The sequence below is a fragment of the Setaria viridis genome, chromosome 9, assembly GCF_005286985.2.
Source record: "Setaria viridis chromosome 9, Setaria_viridis_v4.0, whole genome shotgun sequence".
Lineage (NCBI taxonomy): Eukaryota > Viridiplantae > Streptophyta > Magnoliopsida > Poales > Poaceae > Setaria > Setaria viridis.
Window position 1 is genome coordinate 495,139 of NC_048271.2, and position 18,840 is coordinate 513,978.

An 18,840-nucleotide genomic window follows, 5' to 3' on the forward strand; every position below is an offset into this window, starting at 1 on the left:
TTCTGCCAGGGAGGTTATACATAAAGAAGGACCAGTGATTGATTGCTGCACGTTGCAAAGGTGCCGACCGGATCCAGCTCTGATTCGTGGGAAAAAAGAATTTAACGGATCTCAATCTGCCATTGTGCCATGATCTAGCTTGGTCCCGGCCGGCCGGGACCTTGCTACGTTGTCGATCAGGTACACAGTACACTCTGGTCTGCTCAGTCAGGCCACCATATGAATATGAATATGACATCCCGGCCCGCAGAATTGCACACCAAACCGCCGGCCGGGCTGTTGTTTAATTTGTACCGTCGACAAACCGTGGGAGGTGGGAACTCATGCTCATGCAGCAGCAGCAGCAGCTGCGAAGGCTATGTTTGACATAGCTCCAACTCCAAACTCTACCTCGGAGTTAAGTAGAACCAACCAAACACCTCAACTTTTGGAGCAGCCCAACTCCATAGAGTTAGTGGAGCTATAGTTCATTTTCTGGGAGTATCTCTTTCCCAACTTCAAACCTATTCGAAACGAACTTAGATGTGGAGTTGGGAAGTAATTACCCACCACTACCACTCATTATACAAAAAATGATTCGTTTCTTTCATCTTTCTCCCATCTGACCTTATCAACGACCTGGCCTCCCTCTCTTCCCCATCCCTCCCGCCGGCCGGCCTACTCCCCACCGCCGCTGTCCCTCCTACTGGCCGGCCCCCACTATAGGAAAAAACAACAACAAAGGATTAGAAGTCTCGCACCGATAAACCTTGCTCTGATTACCAACTAATAAGAACCCGCTAGGGTTGATTCCCGATCTTTCGATGAGAGGGCGTGGATAACTCGATTGGTGGATGGAGACGACGTTCACGGCCCGACTACAGCCTTCCAACCCGCGCCTTAGCAACTGATACACCACCTCCAATGGTTGCTATGATCTTGGGAGCGCGTCACCCAGCCACTAGGGCACTCGTCCTACAAGCAATCAAAGAACTAGCAAGAACAAGTATGGCAAGTACTGAATTTACTAGATGAAGATGAAGGTTTCAAACTCAATTTCAATAATGATAGGGTTCCGAAGATAAGAAGATGGGCGGCTGATCCAGCACGCGGGCTTACAAGCAAGTAGCAAAAGCTAAACTTAATCTAAACAAAATCCAACCATTCTTGGTGGCGACTAAGGGGTATATGAAGGTGGGAGAACGACCACCAGGGTGTTGGGGTCGTGCTCCAACCCTAGGACGCATCCCTAATGGAACCGACTTGATACACGGCCTATTAGGTCAAAATAAGGCGACACAACACCTTTGAACAAAAAACCTCTCGGTAGTAATTTGGTCATTGCGGCCGCCTCAGAATAGATATATACTTGAGTCTAGATCGATATGAAAATAGACTTCATAAAGATTCCATGAAGTACTTGAATGCCCCAATCCGAGTCCGTATGCGACCGTGGTGACCATCATAATTTGGTGCTATCCTGCAGTCCGAATCCAGCCTGCGAGAATCATTTTCCCTTTCAGTCTTCTCCCTTATTCCTAACCAAAACAAGAGTGCATGCGTCTCCATGGTCTACATATGATGGATAATAACTCAAGAGTAAACTTACTTGATGATTAAGTTGACGAGCACGGACGCGAGTAATAGGACTAGAAACTTGTACTCGTGTCGGTGTGGATGTATCGTTGATGGTGATGTCCTCGTCACTCTCCCCTTCATGCAGTTCTAGCTGGAATTTGGAGTTGCAGCAAGAAATGGTGGAGTTGGAGCGCATGCGGATCTACTCGTTCATCCTCCATCCATCATTTTTTTTAGTGGGCCTCCCCATCCATCATTTACTTCTATCTCTTGGCCCATGTTGCAACAAGTGTTTGGGCCTCGCTAATTTCCACTGAATCACGGCCCATCCGCCCACAGAAGAGCTGCATGTGCATCCACCAACCATAGCATGTCACGGACTCATCGGCCCAAAGTAAGCGAATCCGCACCGCCTGCGGCGTTTGCGGTCAGGCCTCGCCGCGTCGCCCCGGCCTCTCCCCGTCACCGGAAACAAAAGAACGCTGGAAATATCCAGGCGGGGACGCACAGCAGTTGCAGACAGCCTCAAGAATTGCCCGACCATGGCCGCCGCCGCAGCCGCGCTCCTCCTCCAGCCGCGGGTCGTGTCTCTACCACCTAACCCCAGACTCGCCCCCACCTTCAACAAACCAGCGCCTACCTTCGCCCCCATCGGCCGCCGCCGCGCCGGCGCGAGGCTCAGGGCCGTCGGTGACGGCCCCGGCGCCGGGCTCGCCGACCAGACCACCGTCTACAACGGCGTCTACGGGCCCTGGACCGTCGAGGACTCCGACGTCCGCGAGGTACATGAACACACACACACACACACACACACACACACACACGCACACGCACGCACGCACGCACGCACGCACGCACGCGCGCGCGCGCACACTTGACTGAGCCACGCGCGCATCAGCATCACTGCCTCTCTGCAACCTCTGTGACCAACAACTCCTACCGCAGCGCAGGTCCTTTTGTACCGGTCCGGGCTGGTCACCGCCGCGGCGTCCTTCGTGGCCGCTGCCTCCGCCGCGTTCCTCCCTGAGGGGAACGCTGCCGGCGACGCCATCAGGCAGAGCATCGACCTTCTCTACGCCGCCGGCGCCGCGGGGCTGGGGCTGTCGCTGGTGCTGATCCACATCTACGTCACCCCAATCAAGCGCTTCCTCCAGGCGCTGTGGGCGGTCGGGGTCCTGGGGTCCGTCGGGACCTACCTCGTCGCCGCGCAGCCGCTGGACGAGGGCCTGGTGCAGTACGTGCTGGAGCATCCGGCCGCACTCTGGTTCGTTGGCCCGACCTTTGCTGCGCTGACAGGTCTCGTCTTCAAGGAAGGTACGCAATTGCTGTTGGTTGTGCTTATCAATAATGGAAATGTAATTTCTTGATTTGGTAGTCAGTATATGCCCTACCGCTTACAGTTGATCCTTCCATTGCCATGCTCCAATTTATGAATCATAGTCCAATTGTCCAGTGTGTAGTCCAATTTCTGAATTACACTGACAAGTAACACCAACAGGTCTCTGCTATGGGAAATTGGAAGCTGGCATATTAACCTTTGTTATCCCTGGGCTTCTTCTCGGACATCTGGTAAATCAGAACACCACCTCAAACTGTTGCCAGCTGCACTAGTCTTTGTTCCTTAAACAAGGAACAAGAGACAAACTGTGGCACTCATCTTACACGATTTGTGGTCGCAAATGCAGTCTGGTTTGATGGATAACAGCACAAAGTCAGGCCTTTTAGGAGTGTGGATGGTTCTTTTCACCATTTTCGCCGCAAGGAAGTTCCAACAGCCCATCAAGGTAAATTCTTTTCCAATTGACGTGTTTGTATCTAGCATTATTTTGAGCTATTATTTTCCTCCATCGGTCGAATCTGACAGTTTCATTCTGTTCCTGACCATTAAGGACGACATTGGGGACAAATCTGTTTTCATGTTCAACGCCCTCCCTGAAGAGGAAAAGAATGCTCTGATCCAGAAGCTCGAGAGGCAAAACGAACAGAAGTTTGAGTAGAGATTGTAGGCAGGTGGCGTAGCCAATAGTTTGTCCATGGAAGTTTGTAGCAGATGTATATGATAGTTCCGAATATCACGACATGCATCAATGCATAGATGAAGATGAGAATATTGTAACCGAGATGTAGATGGAAATCTCTTAGGTTACAGGTCAGACAACAAGCATACGTTGTGGATGGCCTATGGACTCAAGGCTATGCAGCATTGTCTGTACGTTTTTTGTTTGCAACATCACTGTATATATTTTTCAGTTTGTTTTGTTGTTCTCCCATGCATTCTTGGGTAAACACGACATTCATCTGTATGAATAAGATGCATGGAGGTGGAGAAAAGTTATCTGCTAGTCGGACGCCTATGGGCAAAGTCACACAGGCCCAAGATCGCATTCCCTTACACATTATGAGCGATCCGATAATGGTGAATCCACAGAGTTAAATCTACAGAGATGCACTTCATCACCACCCAAAGGGTGCAATATAATTCTCTAATAACATTCATATGCAATACAACTCTCTGATACATATAAGCTTGGGGATGCTTAATGGTTACTACTCGGTAGCGCCCGATCGCATGGTAAACAATGGCATACCATGCAAACTGTTCTTGGTAAGCTCTTACAACAGCAAGGAATTCGTTTGGGTGACCTAAATAAATTGCTACGAATCACCAGATAACCTATCAATGGTACACCAATTGAGGAGAATGCAATTGCAGAGTCGACTAGTTTCCATATATAGCGCCATTTGAGTTCAGAGAGGCGCTGTTCTGGGGAACATCAGCTCCCTCGACTTCTGACATGAAGCCATTCTCAAAGAATGCCGAATGGAGGGCTTGCACACACTGTTTTGCTTCGCTGTCGTTGACTACCAAGGAAATGTTCACCTGCATGAGTACAAAATCAGCATAATCGCGCTCTTTAGAATGTGCACAGAAACTTGATTTTCGTTTTAAGATCACGAGGGATGGATACCTTGGATGCCCCTTGTGAGATCATCTGGACGTTAACACCCTGTCTTCGCAGAACATTGAATGCCTGGCATGCAGCAAAAGGGTCAGTCGTTCATGTTTTAGTCACGATCTAGCATTGAAGTTCTGAATCACTAGATGCCAAGTTGCTAACTATATAGTGGGTAGTTCTAACCTTTTCAAGAATCAACGACGACCTCTGTACATTTCCTACCAGGGAGATGATTGATCTACGCTGGAGCAGATGAACAACTGCAAATTTTTCAAGTTCTTCAACAACATGATCAAGTTCCTGCCACATCATCATAAAAAAAGCAATGAAACAGGAGCGCAATAATAACTTATTGACAAAAAGAATCATAACATGCATAAGAATTTGGAAACAGCTCAGTTTCGACTAATTACTAAACTGAAAAATCACCACGTTAAACCTGCAAAGTAAAACCACCAGAAGCCAATCCAGCAAATCAACTTCAATATATCATCTGTTCTCTAAGTCAAAATACCCCTACCTCGTGGGTTACCCACTGTTGCAATGTATATATTTATTTAGGTTTAACTAAGCAACTCAAAACTTCAAGCTAATGATAACACTGAACTGAGACGACAACACACGGTAAAGTTTTTAGCTGTGTACTACTAGAGCACCGGTTGTATTGTATGGTGAAAGTTGAACTAAGAACATTTTTTTATCCAGATCCTTACCTGCTGGATCAACTCACGACTCCATAGTTTTGACGGGTCTAGTGTCAACGATATGCTGACTTCACTAGTAGCCACACAATCAACGGAGATGCCCAAATCTTCAAATATTGAGAAGACCTGTACACGTGCATGAATATATAATGAAGCTGACAAAAAAGCTACTATGATGAAAGCAAACAAAAGAGTCACATCAGTTGCCACATGTAACATTTGCAATAAAAATACGTGCATGAATGAATCTATAAATCAAGCTGACAAAAAGCTATGATGAAAACAAACAAAAGAGCACATGAGTGGCTACACGTACCTTTGCTAGAAAACCATACTGGCCGAGCATCCGTGTGCTCACTATATCAAGCATGGTAACATTTGATTTCAACACAATGCTGGTTAAAATACTCTGAAAAAACAATTTATGATCAAGATGTACTCAAGCTAGCTCTGGCTCTTTCAAGAAATTACATAAAGCAGTAACAAGATATTACACATGGAGTAATCATAATCTACTAACAAGTACACAACAGACCTTGCTCATATCTCTGGCTTTAGTGATGACAGTACCAGGTGCATGACGATTGTATGAGTTCTTAACTCTAACTGGTATATCACCGTCCCTAGCAGGTCGCATTGATTGAGGATGCAAAACCTAACAATAAGCAAGTATAATAAGTTAACCAGAAACAAATAAAATAACAAAGTTATAGGTTACTAAAATTTTCTTCCAAGAACATAATCCTCCAAAACCAACAAAAAAAAAGGAAAAGGAAAGGCAAAGCAAAATGATCATGTAAACTATATGTTCAGGATTAAGATTTGAGTTTTCAGGTGCAGCAGGCAACATTTTACTTGATCAACAAATCTTAATAAACGAAGAAGAAATACCTGTGCGCCAAAGTAGGCAAGTTCAGCGGCCTCATCAAAAGTCAAGTAGGGCACGGGTATCGCATTTGCATAAATATTAGGATCACACGTCAACACGCCATCTACATCCTTCCAAACCTATAAAAAAGAATTAGAAAAGGAGTTACAGGGGGCTGTAGTTTTTATTAAGCATCTGAAAAACTTACAACAATAACACAGCCTGTTAGTCCCAAGCAAGTTGGGGTAATGGCGGCAAATTAATAGTAGTATTATTAGAGGATCTAAAGCCTTGAACAACTTATTGATCGTAAAAACTTAATGAACCCGAACCAAACACAGATATTTCATATGCATTAATGTAAGGATCTGTGACACTGAAAACGAACCTGGATTTCTCTTAATCCCAAGGCTTTGCCAATAGTTGTAGCAGTCAAGTCACTACCACCCCTGCCTAAAGTAGTAACAGCACATGATTTACATCCCTGAAATTTATGTGCATCATTATGAATCCAAACAAAGTAAACTTGACACCCTGAACACAAATCATGTGGAACCACATACCTTCCCAAGAAAACCAGTGACTATAGGGATGGCAGGGTCATCCATCCAATCTCCATGTAGCCTCTTTGCCACAGCAGGATAAGTGACTTCAAGAATATCCGCATTTGTGAAATCATCAGTGGTTATAAAGCCAATATCAAATGCATCGTACTGCCCAAAACAGGTCAACAGTTAGTTTGCGACATTGTTGGGCTGAAAATGCTGATTTCAATTGTGGACTAAGTCTACAAGGGTGGAGGGGAATCGATCTGATATTAGTGCTATGGAGGTTGTTATGAGCTTAATTAGTTATGTATAATGATCAAAAGAAATATTGCTCAACATTTGTAGGCATCCACATGCAGCAATGTGCCATTACAGATTTAAACATGGTATTATATCTGAGGGACAGATTTACTCTTAATTGTGCCCCTGTTAGAATCAAAAGCTGACTTCCCTTTATTGTCCAGGAAAGTTAGGTTTAAAAAGACTACCCTTTCCTGAGTTAGGTTAGATGAAGTGGTCGGTGGGCAAACAATGTGTTCTGGTACTATCCAGGACTTAGCAGACCATACAAAATATTGACAAGTTGCATTCACACATTTTTCCTACCAGACTAGAATTGATTGTTTGACTAGAATCTAAACTTTCAGTTCAAAACCAATAACAATAATAAACAATAAATTATAAGGCGTATACAGAAGCACATACTCAAATATTTGACATACCTGGCGTGCCTTTTTCCCAAGTTTATTTAAATATGCAGCAAATATTCTTGTGGACATACATTCACCAAAGGAAACAAGGTAATCTCTCGTCCTAAGAGTCAGCTCTTTCATCATAGCAACTCCCTTAAGAAGCTGCTCCAATTCATCCAATAAGCCTGTTGAAATGAACATTGATGAAGGCATATTGTTTGATAGTGCTGCTGAAAGGTACTTTAATGGGAAGACGAACTATTAGGAAGGGCACTGTCGCGAGTTTTGTTAGACGGAGGGGAAAAGAAAAACCATGAGTTGCCACAATAATAAAGAACTTGTCAGTTTCATAAAAAAAAGAACTTGTCAGGTTTATTAACTAAACAAGCATAGGGACCGGCAACAAGTTAAACAGACAAGATAAACAAACCGTCTCTGTTGCACAGACAATAGAATGGTGCCATGCTGAAAATAGCCTGTATTTCTGACAGCGACCATAAGGCCTTTCAGCACCATACACAAATTAAAAAAAATCATGTCAATGGCCATTCAACCTCCACCATAAATTATTATTCAAACTGCGCAGGGAAAAACTTTTGCACATAAAAAAGGAGGACCCTTTGTATTTGTATAGTTAACGAAAACATTCCAAATAAAGCAAGAGGATAGCCAAGGCATTGACGCTTAATTATGTTACCAAGCAGAGTAGAGCAACAGCAACATACCTGAAACAACCGACCTATCTAACCCAAGCTCATCAATCGTCCTGAGAGCAGAGCAAAAGAGGGAGCGATCAGGGTCAGATGGTCGAGCACAAGGCACCCCAATCATTCATAGATGAACAAATAGGAAAGCGAAACACAACCTATGATGCAGGTCCTTGATGACGGCGAGCTCAGGAATTTCAGACGCCTTTGGGGCACCGCAGCTCACCGCCTTCTCTCCGGCCTAGGCAATCGATGAAACAGGCACGCGCATTTAGCTACTCCGAGCTACAGTAAAGAATTGGCAGAAAATAAGTACTGGAGACACGGAGCTAAAAATGGCAGTACCAGCAGGAGGTTATTTGTGGTTTTCCCCATGGCGGATAGGACAATGACCGGCGTCTCCTCCGGGAAGGAGAGGATGAGGTCAGCCACCTCCCTCATCCGCTCGGCCGACGCGAGCGAGGAGCCGCCGAACTTCATGACGACGGTGAAGCCCGTGCGGGCCTTGTGCGCCGCCACCGCCGCCGCCGCCGTGGCCTCCTCATTCTTGAGAACAGCGGCCGCTCCCGTCTGGCAACGCACCACCAACCCCCTCCGCCTCCAGCATTGCGGTCCCGGCCTGGCACTCGCGCACACGAAATCCTGCTCCCTCCCGAGCTTGGCGGCGGCGGCGGCGAGCGCGGCAGGAGACTCCCGCGCGACCGCCGGGAACCGCAGCGCCACCGCCATCTCGGGGACGAGGCGGGATCCGGGCGCTCCTAGCTGCAGATTGTTCGGGAGCGGGGGCGCGCGGCGAGGCTCGCCGGAATTGATTCGGAAGCGAAGAGGAGTGGGGGGCGGCTGGCGGCTAGACGGGGAAGCGCGGTGTGGGGGATGGGCCGCTTTATATAGCGGGCGCGGAAACGGACGGCGCGGATCAAACACCGGGGGCGCGCGGGTGGGCCCCACGCGCCCCCACAGGTCAAGCGAAAAGGTGTGGGTGGTGGTGGACTGACTGTGGTGCGCGCGGTCTTGGATCCCAGCGGATTCTGGCTTTTCACCCTTTTCCGACCGACGGCAACAACATGAAATGGAATTGACGTGAAACCAAAGTGATTTCTCTTTCTTGCGGCATGGATAATGGAATTGAAATAGGAGGGGATATGGTGCAGATGTACTGAAAATATCAAAGAAGAGCGAGTGTGCAGCCACTAGCCTGTTCTGAGGTGCTTCAACGAGGTTTATCTGTCGGCACAAATCAGCTAGTATTAATCCAAGAAACATGCGTGCACGTAATGTAACTCTGAATACACTTCCACTGCGGTAGTTTCCGTGGTATAGTGAAACAGGCATCGTGCTCCCAATAATGCAACGCAGCAGGCAGGAGCCGCTATCTACCATCCTAGCTTGCTGTTGCTTGGTGTTGACATGGTATGAAGAAAGGTCCACATGTTCCCTCCTGTCCCCAATCGAATGCCTAAACAATGCCGGACAACATTGTTCGAGCAAGAAAGAAAAAGGAACCAGTCTGATAGAAAGCAAACTTTGCTTCAGGCCACATCTCATCAATCACCATATACAAGAAAAAGCAATACCTTGTTCTGAACCTAGCTGAATACTATGCTCTATCACTGCCTCCAGTAAAGCTCACTGCCAGCATCCCTGCACCTAGATTTACCAGAATGGTTTTGCTCCATATCGATGACTAAACATTGCAGTCGGGATTGTGCACTTGTGGTCAAGTTTCATTTGCTCATCACAGCTGTGAGCGGCCACATCTATGATGCAAATGGTCCTCGCAGGCCTTGGTTTTCAAGTACAGTATTGTGCAAGTTGACCGGCGACTCTCGTTGTTTTGCCAACGCCTGTTTGTTGTTTGGGAGGAGGGGACTAAACTTTAACCTTGTCACATCGGATGTTCGGATACTAATTAGAAGGACTAAACATAAGCTAATTATAAAATTAATTGCAGAATCCCTAGGCTAAATCGCGAGACGAATCTATTAAGCCTAATTAATCCATCATTAGTGAATGGTTACTGTTGCACCACATTGTCAAATCATGGACTAATTAGGCTTAATAGATTCGTCTCGCGATTTAACCTAGGAATTGTGTATTTAGTTTTGTAATTAGTTTAGGTTTAATATTTCTAATTAGTGTCCAAACACCCCGTAATCTCTATGATTCTGCCAACCCTGAAAGATACTACACCATACGCATTCAGAAAGAGGACACCTAGAGAAAGCAAAACCGCCTGAATGAGATAGATGGGTTGATTGATGCACTCGACTCGACCTTCTGGGATCCGCAAGGGGCGCCCCTCCAGCAGCGCCACAGAGAGGAGGTCATCAAGTCTCAGCGGCTATGTGCGCGCGAGTAATGTAGGGAGACTCAATGAGGAGAGATGTTTCTCTTGCGCCCAAATAGCAAGGCAATGACCAGCCACTTGTCACCGAGATTTTCCATGTTCAGATTCAGATAGCAAGACGGTGACAGAAGATCCAGAACCGAGGACACGTTCTCGAAAATATTCAGGCCTGACGACTGTCTGGCCATAGGTTAGTTACTGTGTAGCACTGAATAGCAAGCAACACTGCAACCGTTCAGATCAGGAGACCAACACAGCGAATGAAAGGCATGAGACATCATCAGAGAACAGAAGAGAGAAATGCTGAACATCCAGGCCCTTGTTTACTTCACCCCAACTCCCAACTTTGGCACTATATAAAAAGAAGATTCCCCATCACATCAAACTTGCGGTACATGCATGGAGTATTAAATGTAGATGAAATTAAAAACTAATTGCATAGTTTTGTTGTACTTTGCGAGACGAATCTTTTGAGCCTAATTAGTCAATGTTTGGACAATAATTCACAAATACAAACGAAACGCTACAGTGTGCTACAGTGCCAGCACAGTAATTTGGCACCTCCCAATTCGGCCAACTAAATAAGGCCAAGGTTTCAAAAAGGAAAGGAAATAGCTACTGAAGATGCCGAATAACAACCCAAATGCACTCGCTCGCTCAGGCAAACCAGGATCTCTGATTCTCCGCTGCTGCTCATGCGGTTTCAGGGGAAAAAAACAAAGGAAAAGCAAAGGCCCATTGGGACGGAGCCCATTAAACATTAAACCGGTGGTGCGGCCCGTGGGTCGTGAAGCCTCTGTCCTTAATCCTTATCCGCCCGCCGGACTCTGCTCGCCGTCAACCGAGTCAACCCCTGGCGACTTCCCGCATCCCCAAGCTGCGCATCGAGCGCCCAACTCCGCATCCCCACCACCCAAACCGCCACGTGGCGCGATCCCGCCGCGCGTCGCAGCGTGGCGAGTACGACTCTCTCTCGGTTCGGGCGAAGCGAAGCAGAGCACACTCGTGTTGCAGTTCCCACTCCAGAAGCTTGAGCCCCCGCCCGCGGATTACGCATCTCGCCGCCCCATGGCCGATCTCCGACCGCCGGAGCCCACCACCAACGGCGCCGGCGCCGGCGCGGTCGCCGCGCTGCCGGCCGCGGAGCCGTCCGCCGCCGCCGATGCGGCAGCCGCCGGAGGGGCGCAGGCGCCCGCCCCGCCCTACTCCAAGCGCCGCCGCCGCCCCAGCGTCCGCCTCGGCGACATCGACGCCCCGCCGCCGCGGCGAAACCACAAGTCCTCCTCGTCCCACCCGCGCCCGCCGCGCCGCGCGCACCCGGACGACGGCGGCGGCGGCGCCGACCCGCACCACCGCCGGGGGCCCAAGCCCCCTGCCCAGCGCCGCCCGCGCACCGCGTGGATTCCGGCCGCGCCCTCGGGCGCCGAGGGCTACGAGGACGACGAGGAGCGCTACTACGACGACGAGGACCAGTCCGACTCCGCGGCGGCAGCCGCCGCCGCGAGAGCTAGGGTTTCCGGCAGCGGCGACGAGTCGGACGGCGTGGCGGACTGGGGCCTCCCCAACGGCCGCCTCCCCTCCGCCATGGGTTACAGCGGCGTCAAGGCGTGGCTGGACGGGTTGGGGCTTTCTCGGTATGCTCCTGTGTTTGAGATCCATGAGGTGGACGATGAGGTGCTACCTATGCTAACGCTGGAGGATCTCAAGGACATGGGCATTGGAGCTGTTGGCTCAAGGAGGAAGATGTACGCTGCCATCCAGAAGCTCCGGAGCGACAGCGCCTCCTGAGTTGGGTGAGCTCTGAGCTTCTTCTGCTATCCTATTTTTGGTTTCATTTAAATACAGAGCTAGTAGTGATGAGAGAAATGACTGATGCTGCTTCTCGCCAACCCGAGTGTGTATATATGTTTGATGATCGCCTCATATTTGTCGTATTATGACGCTGTTCAGAAGCGGTTCAAAAAGGAATAGTTTGGAAGCACATTGAAATAAGGGAATGAGGTGAACTAGTTGCATTAACATGCTGCCCCTGTTTTTTTTGTCTTGTTCGTGCCCATAATAAATGCGGCAAATCTGTGCCTTTTATTACTCGTTTGATTTAGTTTTATACTTGCTACTTTTTATCCAAACTCTCTGCAATACATCAATCTTTCAGATTGACTTCCAATACAAATCATTTGTACAGGAAGCTACTGGAATGGTAATGAAAAGGGGATAGGCGATTTTACACAATCTCTGCCTTAATAACCAGGCACCACATTTATTTTTCTTCCTATTTTCTTGCATTGCCACTTGCTAGTAGCATGTAAAAAGACACATGATATGATAGGATCAACCAGTAATTTAATAGGAGTTCAATAGCAAATATATATATAAACCCTGATTGGTTTCTGAATTGTTGAAGGAATGTTAAGTGTTTTTTTTCCTCTCAGGCAAAGCCACGAGATTTTTTATTCATTATTAGCAGCCAGAGTTTACATACATTTTAATTTTTCGATACAACAAGGTGGGCTTCTCAACCCAAACTTGAAGTAATGTTAGTGGATTACTGTAGTGTGCCCCTGTGGCCAGAAGCAGCCCATATCCGCACCAGATGAGGAATGGAAATGCACCTTTGGGAGCCCATCCACACCAAAGCGGCAAGCCCGCCTACCTCACTGGTTTTGTTGCAAAAACATGTCAGCTGGGTGCCTGGGTGGCACCGAGAACCTAGGTCTCGTGTCGCTTCTACCTTTTAGAATAATATCTTAGATCATGGATGACTTCCTCCTCCAATCCTTTATTATTTATTGCACGCACAAGATTAGATATGATAGAAACGTAAAGAAAATACAAATCAATGTGTCATCCATACTCTCATCTGTGGCACATCAGCGTACTTTTCTCCTTCGAATCTTTCCTTTATAATGGTAGGCATATATTCTCCAAATCGTGCGGGGATCGGCTAACCTTGCCTATCGTACCAAATATTACTTGAAAGAAGATTTCTAGTGAAATACGGGTGCCCCTTGAGCCTCCCTTAAGGCCATGCTTGATGAACAGAATCCATTGTTCCAAAAGCACCGTATAGGTCAACACACAATCCCTGTTGGGAATTATTCCTTGTCAAATGAGAGCAGCCATTCTTCACCGAATTTTGTCCAAGAAAAAAGTCAACACCAAGTGCCACCATAACATGTTTTCTGTCACATCTTGCATCATAATTTGACCAATTTGCATCGACCATTCGTTCCTACTAGGGTGCCTTATGCTGGGTATCTTGAGCATAAATGATGATGGAGATCGTCCATAAATGTTATTTCGTGTAAATGTGGTGCATTTTATGTGCAAATTAATGCACCAATTGCCCATTGATTGCTATAATGAAGAGGGTTGTACGCTATTTTATGGTTTGATAGGCTTTTTGACTGAGTGGTGCACAACTTACGTGATGTACTCTCTTAGTTCTGCACTTCTACTCATTATGAGATTTAGTGTGACATTATCTCCTCTTTTAACTGGATTTCTCTTTCACTGCTTACCTGTTTAACTCATGAAATTTTCTTTGCTCCCACTGCATGCAAATTGTCACATCTGTTGTGATGAAAATGCGTATGGAGTTCAGAGCTTTTTGTTCATATGAATGTTTAGAACTGTGAAATTCTGATATATTTAGTTCTCTTATGTCCCAATTTAATAAATCTCCTGGTACAAGTTATACAAATTTGTAATGTGAAAGAAAACTGTCTTTTAGAATTATACTGAATTTTTGGGGGGCTTAATTCATGATCTCAAGTCTTAGGATTACTTAGCTAATGTTATTTATATCCTAGGCTTCCATTTCTACTTATGTTCTTTTAGTTCCATTGACTGATTGGTTATGCATTCATATTCCTTCTGTATTAAATGTTTGTTTCCTATTTTAGTGATGTGCCTCCCTTTTGGAGCTATTGTATGCCTCAAGTTTCTCATAATTTTAGCATGAATATTCATATGGATGTTTTAAACCCATAATGTAAACCAAATTAATTTTTATGTAAGCTTTAATCAATTTATCATTTAGTCATTATGTGGCTGTGAATAATACACTCACTTATGCATTCATTGGTGTGTAATGCAGGACTGTATATATGCCTCAACTTTCTTTCTCCTAGCATCAATACTGTTCTGTATTAGATAGACAAAATTGGATATGTGACACTGCTCAAAATTGGCTGAGACACTGCTCACTTAGGCGTTTATTGGTGTGTGATGCAGTAATGATATATAAGGGTCAACTTTCTTTCTCTTAACATTAATGTTCATGGATAGTAGATAGGCAAAATTGGCTATGAGACACTGCACTTGGTTTGCGTTTGCCCACAAATAAAGTAAACTCATGTCACTGCTAGACATACTATAAAGCCTGTTAGTTTTTAGTGTACACAGATGTTCACCAGCAAATGAACATGAAATTGTAGTTTGTTTGGACGGTGACATGATTTTGTGGTGTGTTTGAACGGTGACATGAGTTTGTCATGTGCAAGCTAAGCTACTGTGGGCAGCTTTCAACTTAAACTGGAGGATCAATTGGGATAACTGGTCATATATCTGAAGTAAAGAATCGGAACATGCATGTAGGTGGCAGAAATTAAAATGGAGAAATATTTTGTATCTACTTATAAATTAGGTTGCCAATGTTTCTATATCTGTTACTTAAGGCCAATTATTTCACTGTCTCAGATTCTTTTCTCTTTTGTTAGCTACTGGTTAAGGCGTTGCTGGGCGGCTTCAAGAAGAGGGTGCAAGGAACTGATATGCTGAGGCATTGATACATTGTAAGTTCAAAGAGTAGCGAGTGGATCCTTAGTTGAAAAATCATAGTTTTTGGTCCTTTTGAAATGTCACCTCCAAAATGTGACGGTTGTCAAATATGATAGTCTGGTACATTTTGCCGTAATTAAAAGTATGTTAGGAGTATTCACTGTGGAGGAGTGGTTTTCAGTTTGTGGCTGAAAAGAGGCTCAGGGTAGAAAGGAATAGTATAGCCCAAGGACAGCATTAGTTATTCACTGGGGAGGAGTGGTTTTCAGTTATGGCTTCTACCGCAGCAGCATGTTGACAGCCATGAGTTGTTACCAAAAAAGCTCAAGAAATAGAGAGTATCCCAACAAACTGTACTTAGGTTCGGTTGGGGTCAAATTATTGCGGCACGTTGGCAGATAATGTGCCATGCCCATGCCGCTGGGCTGATGACACCACAGTGGTAAATGAAGTGGAGAATTTCGCCACAAGCTGTTGGCTGCAGTGAAGTAACTAGTAATATGTTTCGTAAGTGGAATACCTCACATTTCTTGTGTATCCTGCCCATCATCTTTCAAGCCAAAGATGAGTAGGTTGAAAGAGTAGCGAATGGATTCGTCAGTTGAAAAACCATAATTCTATGTGTTAAGCCAAAGAGGAGTAGGCCTGACATGGGATAGCGTAAGAGGCACTCAGTTAGCCCGGATGATTTGCCCGGAGGGCCGCCACTTGCTGCTCCTGATTGCCATGGCACCAGGAGCATTCAGAGGTGGCTACAGGCAAATCATCCTTGGCTATCAAAGATGGCCTCCTACCTCCATGCGAGACCTCTCTTCTGCCACTTGTGGTGCTTGTTGTGCACTGATGCCTGCATGCCTGGGCATGTATTTATTAGGAGCCATCAGGCACTGGGTTGGGGTCGGCGACTTTACTTGGGTGCAGCTGCGTGTTTGACACAAGAGGAATATTGGCCTTTGACATAGAAAAGTAGCAGATCATTGGGTGCTGGATGAGAGATCTGGATTGGTTGCCTTTTCCTTTTTGGAGAGCATCCAGGGATTTGGAGCTCATATCCTCCTCCCCAGTTCGTCACATTGGTTGACTCGTGCATGAACAGTTGGGTCCCATGCACCGGCGGAAGGGCCGGCGTTGCCCATCCCTGGGCTGCATATCGAATATATGTGCATGTGAAGAAGAACATAACAGCACGGAAGGAGATAAGGATGGGGGGTCATCAGGTTGGTATATGGACTGGTTGATTCTTCCATGATAAGGCTGTGACCGTTGCTGCACGCTGGAGAAGGATCCGGCTGGATAAAGAGCAGAGCGCTTTGGAGTCTGGAGGCGGCTAGAATTTCGACAAGTCCACCCGTGCAAAGGAGGATTGAGCCCCCCATTGTGAAGGCACCATCTACCAGTCAACCTGCAGCACATTTGCAGCCTATCCTAATGGTTGAGTGATGATTATGCTCACTATGCTGAGAAAATGTACAGCCAGCATTGGATCCATTTCGACAAGGTTCCGTGGTTCCAACTTCCAACAACTTAATACATGAACCATGCCTGCAGGAACCCGGTTCCTAATCTCTTGACTCTTGGCAACGCGGTCAGATTCTCAATTTACTTGTTGCCATGCCATCTGTCCCACTTCTGATTCGAGGTTAATAGTAAGCGTAGATGCCTGCTAATCATGCTTGAAACAAGTGACTGTTGATATGCCGAGAAGCAACCAGGCCAACCCTGCGCCGACGATGATGCCGTCCATGAGCCCGAACATGTGGTCCTGGAGGAACACTTGTTTGTTTGCCTCCAGAGCTGCTCAGTCTGTTCATGAGTTTGTCCACCTATACTCCTTAATCTCAAAAAACCACACATCAATTTTCCCATGGAAGGAAGGAAGATATATACTTCTTCAATAAGACTTGAGTTTTGCTTTACATGTATCTATTCATATTTTTTTCCCGATCCATTTCTCTGCTGCAGATCAATGGAAAATGTACCTGTTCGCCATTACAGCAAACTTTGGAGACCCCACATGATTTATTCGCAGAAAAATATTGAAAACAGCACGCCAAATTTGATTTGAACCGCCACAAGACTTTGTAGTTTTTTCGTCAAGGTTGGCACTTGTATCTTGTCGGCACAAGCACGAGCGGTGTCTTCTTCGGGGCAGTGAGTCCTGCTGTCTCTTCCATGTTGATGCCCTCCCTCCCCACCCCATCCAGGAGCTCCCAGTCAAAGCAATAGAGCAGGTTGGCCAGAGTGAATGCCACCGTGGCCACTCCCATGGCCATCCCTGGGCACGTCCTCCGACCGGCACGAAACGGCAGGAGCTAAAAAATGCGCCCCCTTGAAATCGACATCGCTCCCCTCAAACGTCTCCCTCGGCGCTAGTAGCAGCGCCGTCGGGTGTAGCCGTAGTGTTTCCTTCACCACTATTTGAGCTTAGGCATTATGTCGTCCAGCTGTACCCTCTCTTTGTTGCCAGCAACAGCTCTGACCTCTTCTTGCACCCTTTTAAGGACGGCTGAGTTCTTCATTACCTCGGCCATTGCCCATACAATGGTCACCGAGTTCGTGTCAATGCCCCCACCAAAAATATTCTGTAAACTCAATTTGTTTAATTCATGGATGGATTATAACATGCATGCTAGCTATGTATATTTACTGCTTCGATCACAAGTGTAAATAAGTACTCCATCTCTAATTATTACTCTTGTTTTAACTTGTTTAGATTTATAGATTTTGCTATGCACGTACATATATACATTATATCTAGATGCATAGTAAAAGGTATGATCATCTCATAGAAAGCATCAAGCTCCCCGAACTAGCCTTCGCACTCGTAGCCTCGTCGAAGACTTCGTGGAAGTACCTTCTGTGCGCAAACTGCTCGGTGCCGTAGATGTTCCCCAGTGGCACAGTACCAATGATGCTGTCCATGAGGCCGGAGATGCGATCCTCCAGGAACACTGGTTTGCTTCCAGCAGTGGTGAGGCGGTTTATGAGTTTGTGAACCTGCTAATCATGATGCATGGCCCAAAGATTTGGGTTGGGTATAGTCTATCTTCGATTCTTTTCTAAAATACTTTGTGCATTGCAAATTATAGTTTACTTTAGTTCTGTTGTAAACAAGACTTCTTTTAACTTTCACCGGTAGAAAACTCGACTTTAGTCATGATTGGCAGAGGTCAAATCTCTCTAAAAGCCATCCAGAATATAGTTTTCAAGACGAAAGGGGGTCCCACCCGGGACTAATTCGAGCCATGCCCGAACAAACTCCCCTACGTAGATGGGAAGGTACTGGATGGTGAAGTAATCATCATCCGCTCCACCGGCTCGGCAGGCGAGCTGGAAGTCTTTGAGCCATACACCGAGGTTCGTCTTCCCAGTGTACTTGGCGATGTTGGTGGGCGGTTCGAGGCATTGTGGGAACGATGCTTTCTAGATGCGGCGACCAAAGGCCTGCGGTCCCGGGCCGTCCGGGCTGGGGCTTCAGTTGCCGTACCGGTTGCTCGGTCGGCCGCCACGCCTAGGGTGCATCTCCTCGTACTCCTCGACAAGCCGATTGGGCCCGTGCCACCAGTGCTCGCCGACATTTGGTGGACGTCAGCGTCGTGCCAAGCCTGGCGTCAAGTGTTGGTGACGCTGCAAGCGTCACGGTTTGGCCCGAGTCGCTCGCGGACGTGCGGACGTCGT

General features: G+C 46.7%; 3 protein-coding genes across 4 annotated transcripts; 2 read left to right on the top strand and 1 right to left on the bottom strand.

Moving 5' to 3' along the window:
* The first annotated feature begins 2,045 nt into the window (after positions 1 to 2,045).
* On the top strand, positions 2,046 to 3,899 carry LOC117838430 (uncharacterized). Its single transcript, XM_034718461.2, has 5 exons — positions 2,046 to 2,339; positions 2,508 to 2,871; positions 3,056 to 3,126; positions 3,243 to 3,341; positions 3,447 to 3,899. Exons 1-5 carry the CDS (start codon positions 2,100 to 2,102, stop codon positions 3,552 to 3,554), a joined length of 882 nt encoding a protein of 293 aa, XP_034574352.1. The 5' UTR covers positions 2,046 to 2,099; the 3' UTR covers positions 3,555 to 3,899.
* A 108-nt stretch (positions 3,900 to 4,007) lies between these two features.
* Positions 4,008 to 8,894, bottom strand: LOC117838429 (aspartokinase 1, chloroplastic). Its single transcript, XM_034718460.2, has 13 exons — positions 8,379 to 8,894; positions 8,192 to 8,274; positions 8,052 to 8,092; positions 7,357 to 7,511; positions 6,650 to 6,799; positions 6,475 to 6,570; positions 6,110 to 6,226; positions 5,754 to 5,873; positions 5,535 to 5,627; positions 5,228 to 5,344; positions 4,698 to 4,814; positions 4,527 to 4,589; positions 4,008 to 4,438 (listed from the first exon to the last, which is right to left on the bottom strand). The coding sequence occupies exons 1-13, from the start codon at positions 8,760 to 8,762 to the stop codon at positions 4,277 to 4,279; spliced, it is 1,698 nt and encodes a 565-aa protein (XP_034574351.1). The 5' UTR covers positions 8,763 to 8,894; the 3' UTR covers positions 4,008 to 4,276.
* A 2,338-nt stretch (positions 8,895 to 11,232) lies between these two features.
* LOC117839835 (uncharacterized) lies at positions 11,233 to 15,673 on the top strand. 2 transcript variants are annotated; one of them, XM_034720263.2, is made up of 2 exons: positions 11,233 to 12,173; positions 15,082 to 15,673. In XM_034720263.2, the coding sequence occupies exon 1, from the start codon at positions 11,449 to 11,451 to the stop codon at positions 12,166 to 12,168; it is 720 nt and encodes a 239-aa protein (XP_034576154.1). In that variant the 5' UTR covers positions 11,233 to 11,448; the 3' UTR covers positions 12,169 to 12,173; positions 15,082 to 15,673. The 2 variants fall into 2 exon arrangements, with proteins under 2 accessions (XP_034576154.1, XP_034576153.1); XM_034720262.2 differs by having other exon boundaries at positions 11,314 to 12,173; positions 15,102 to 15,673.
* Positions 15,674 to 18,840: the final 3,167 nt, after the last annotated feature.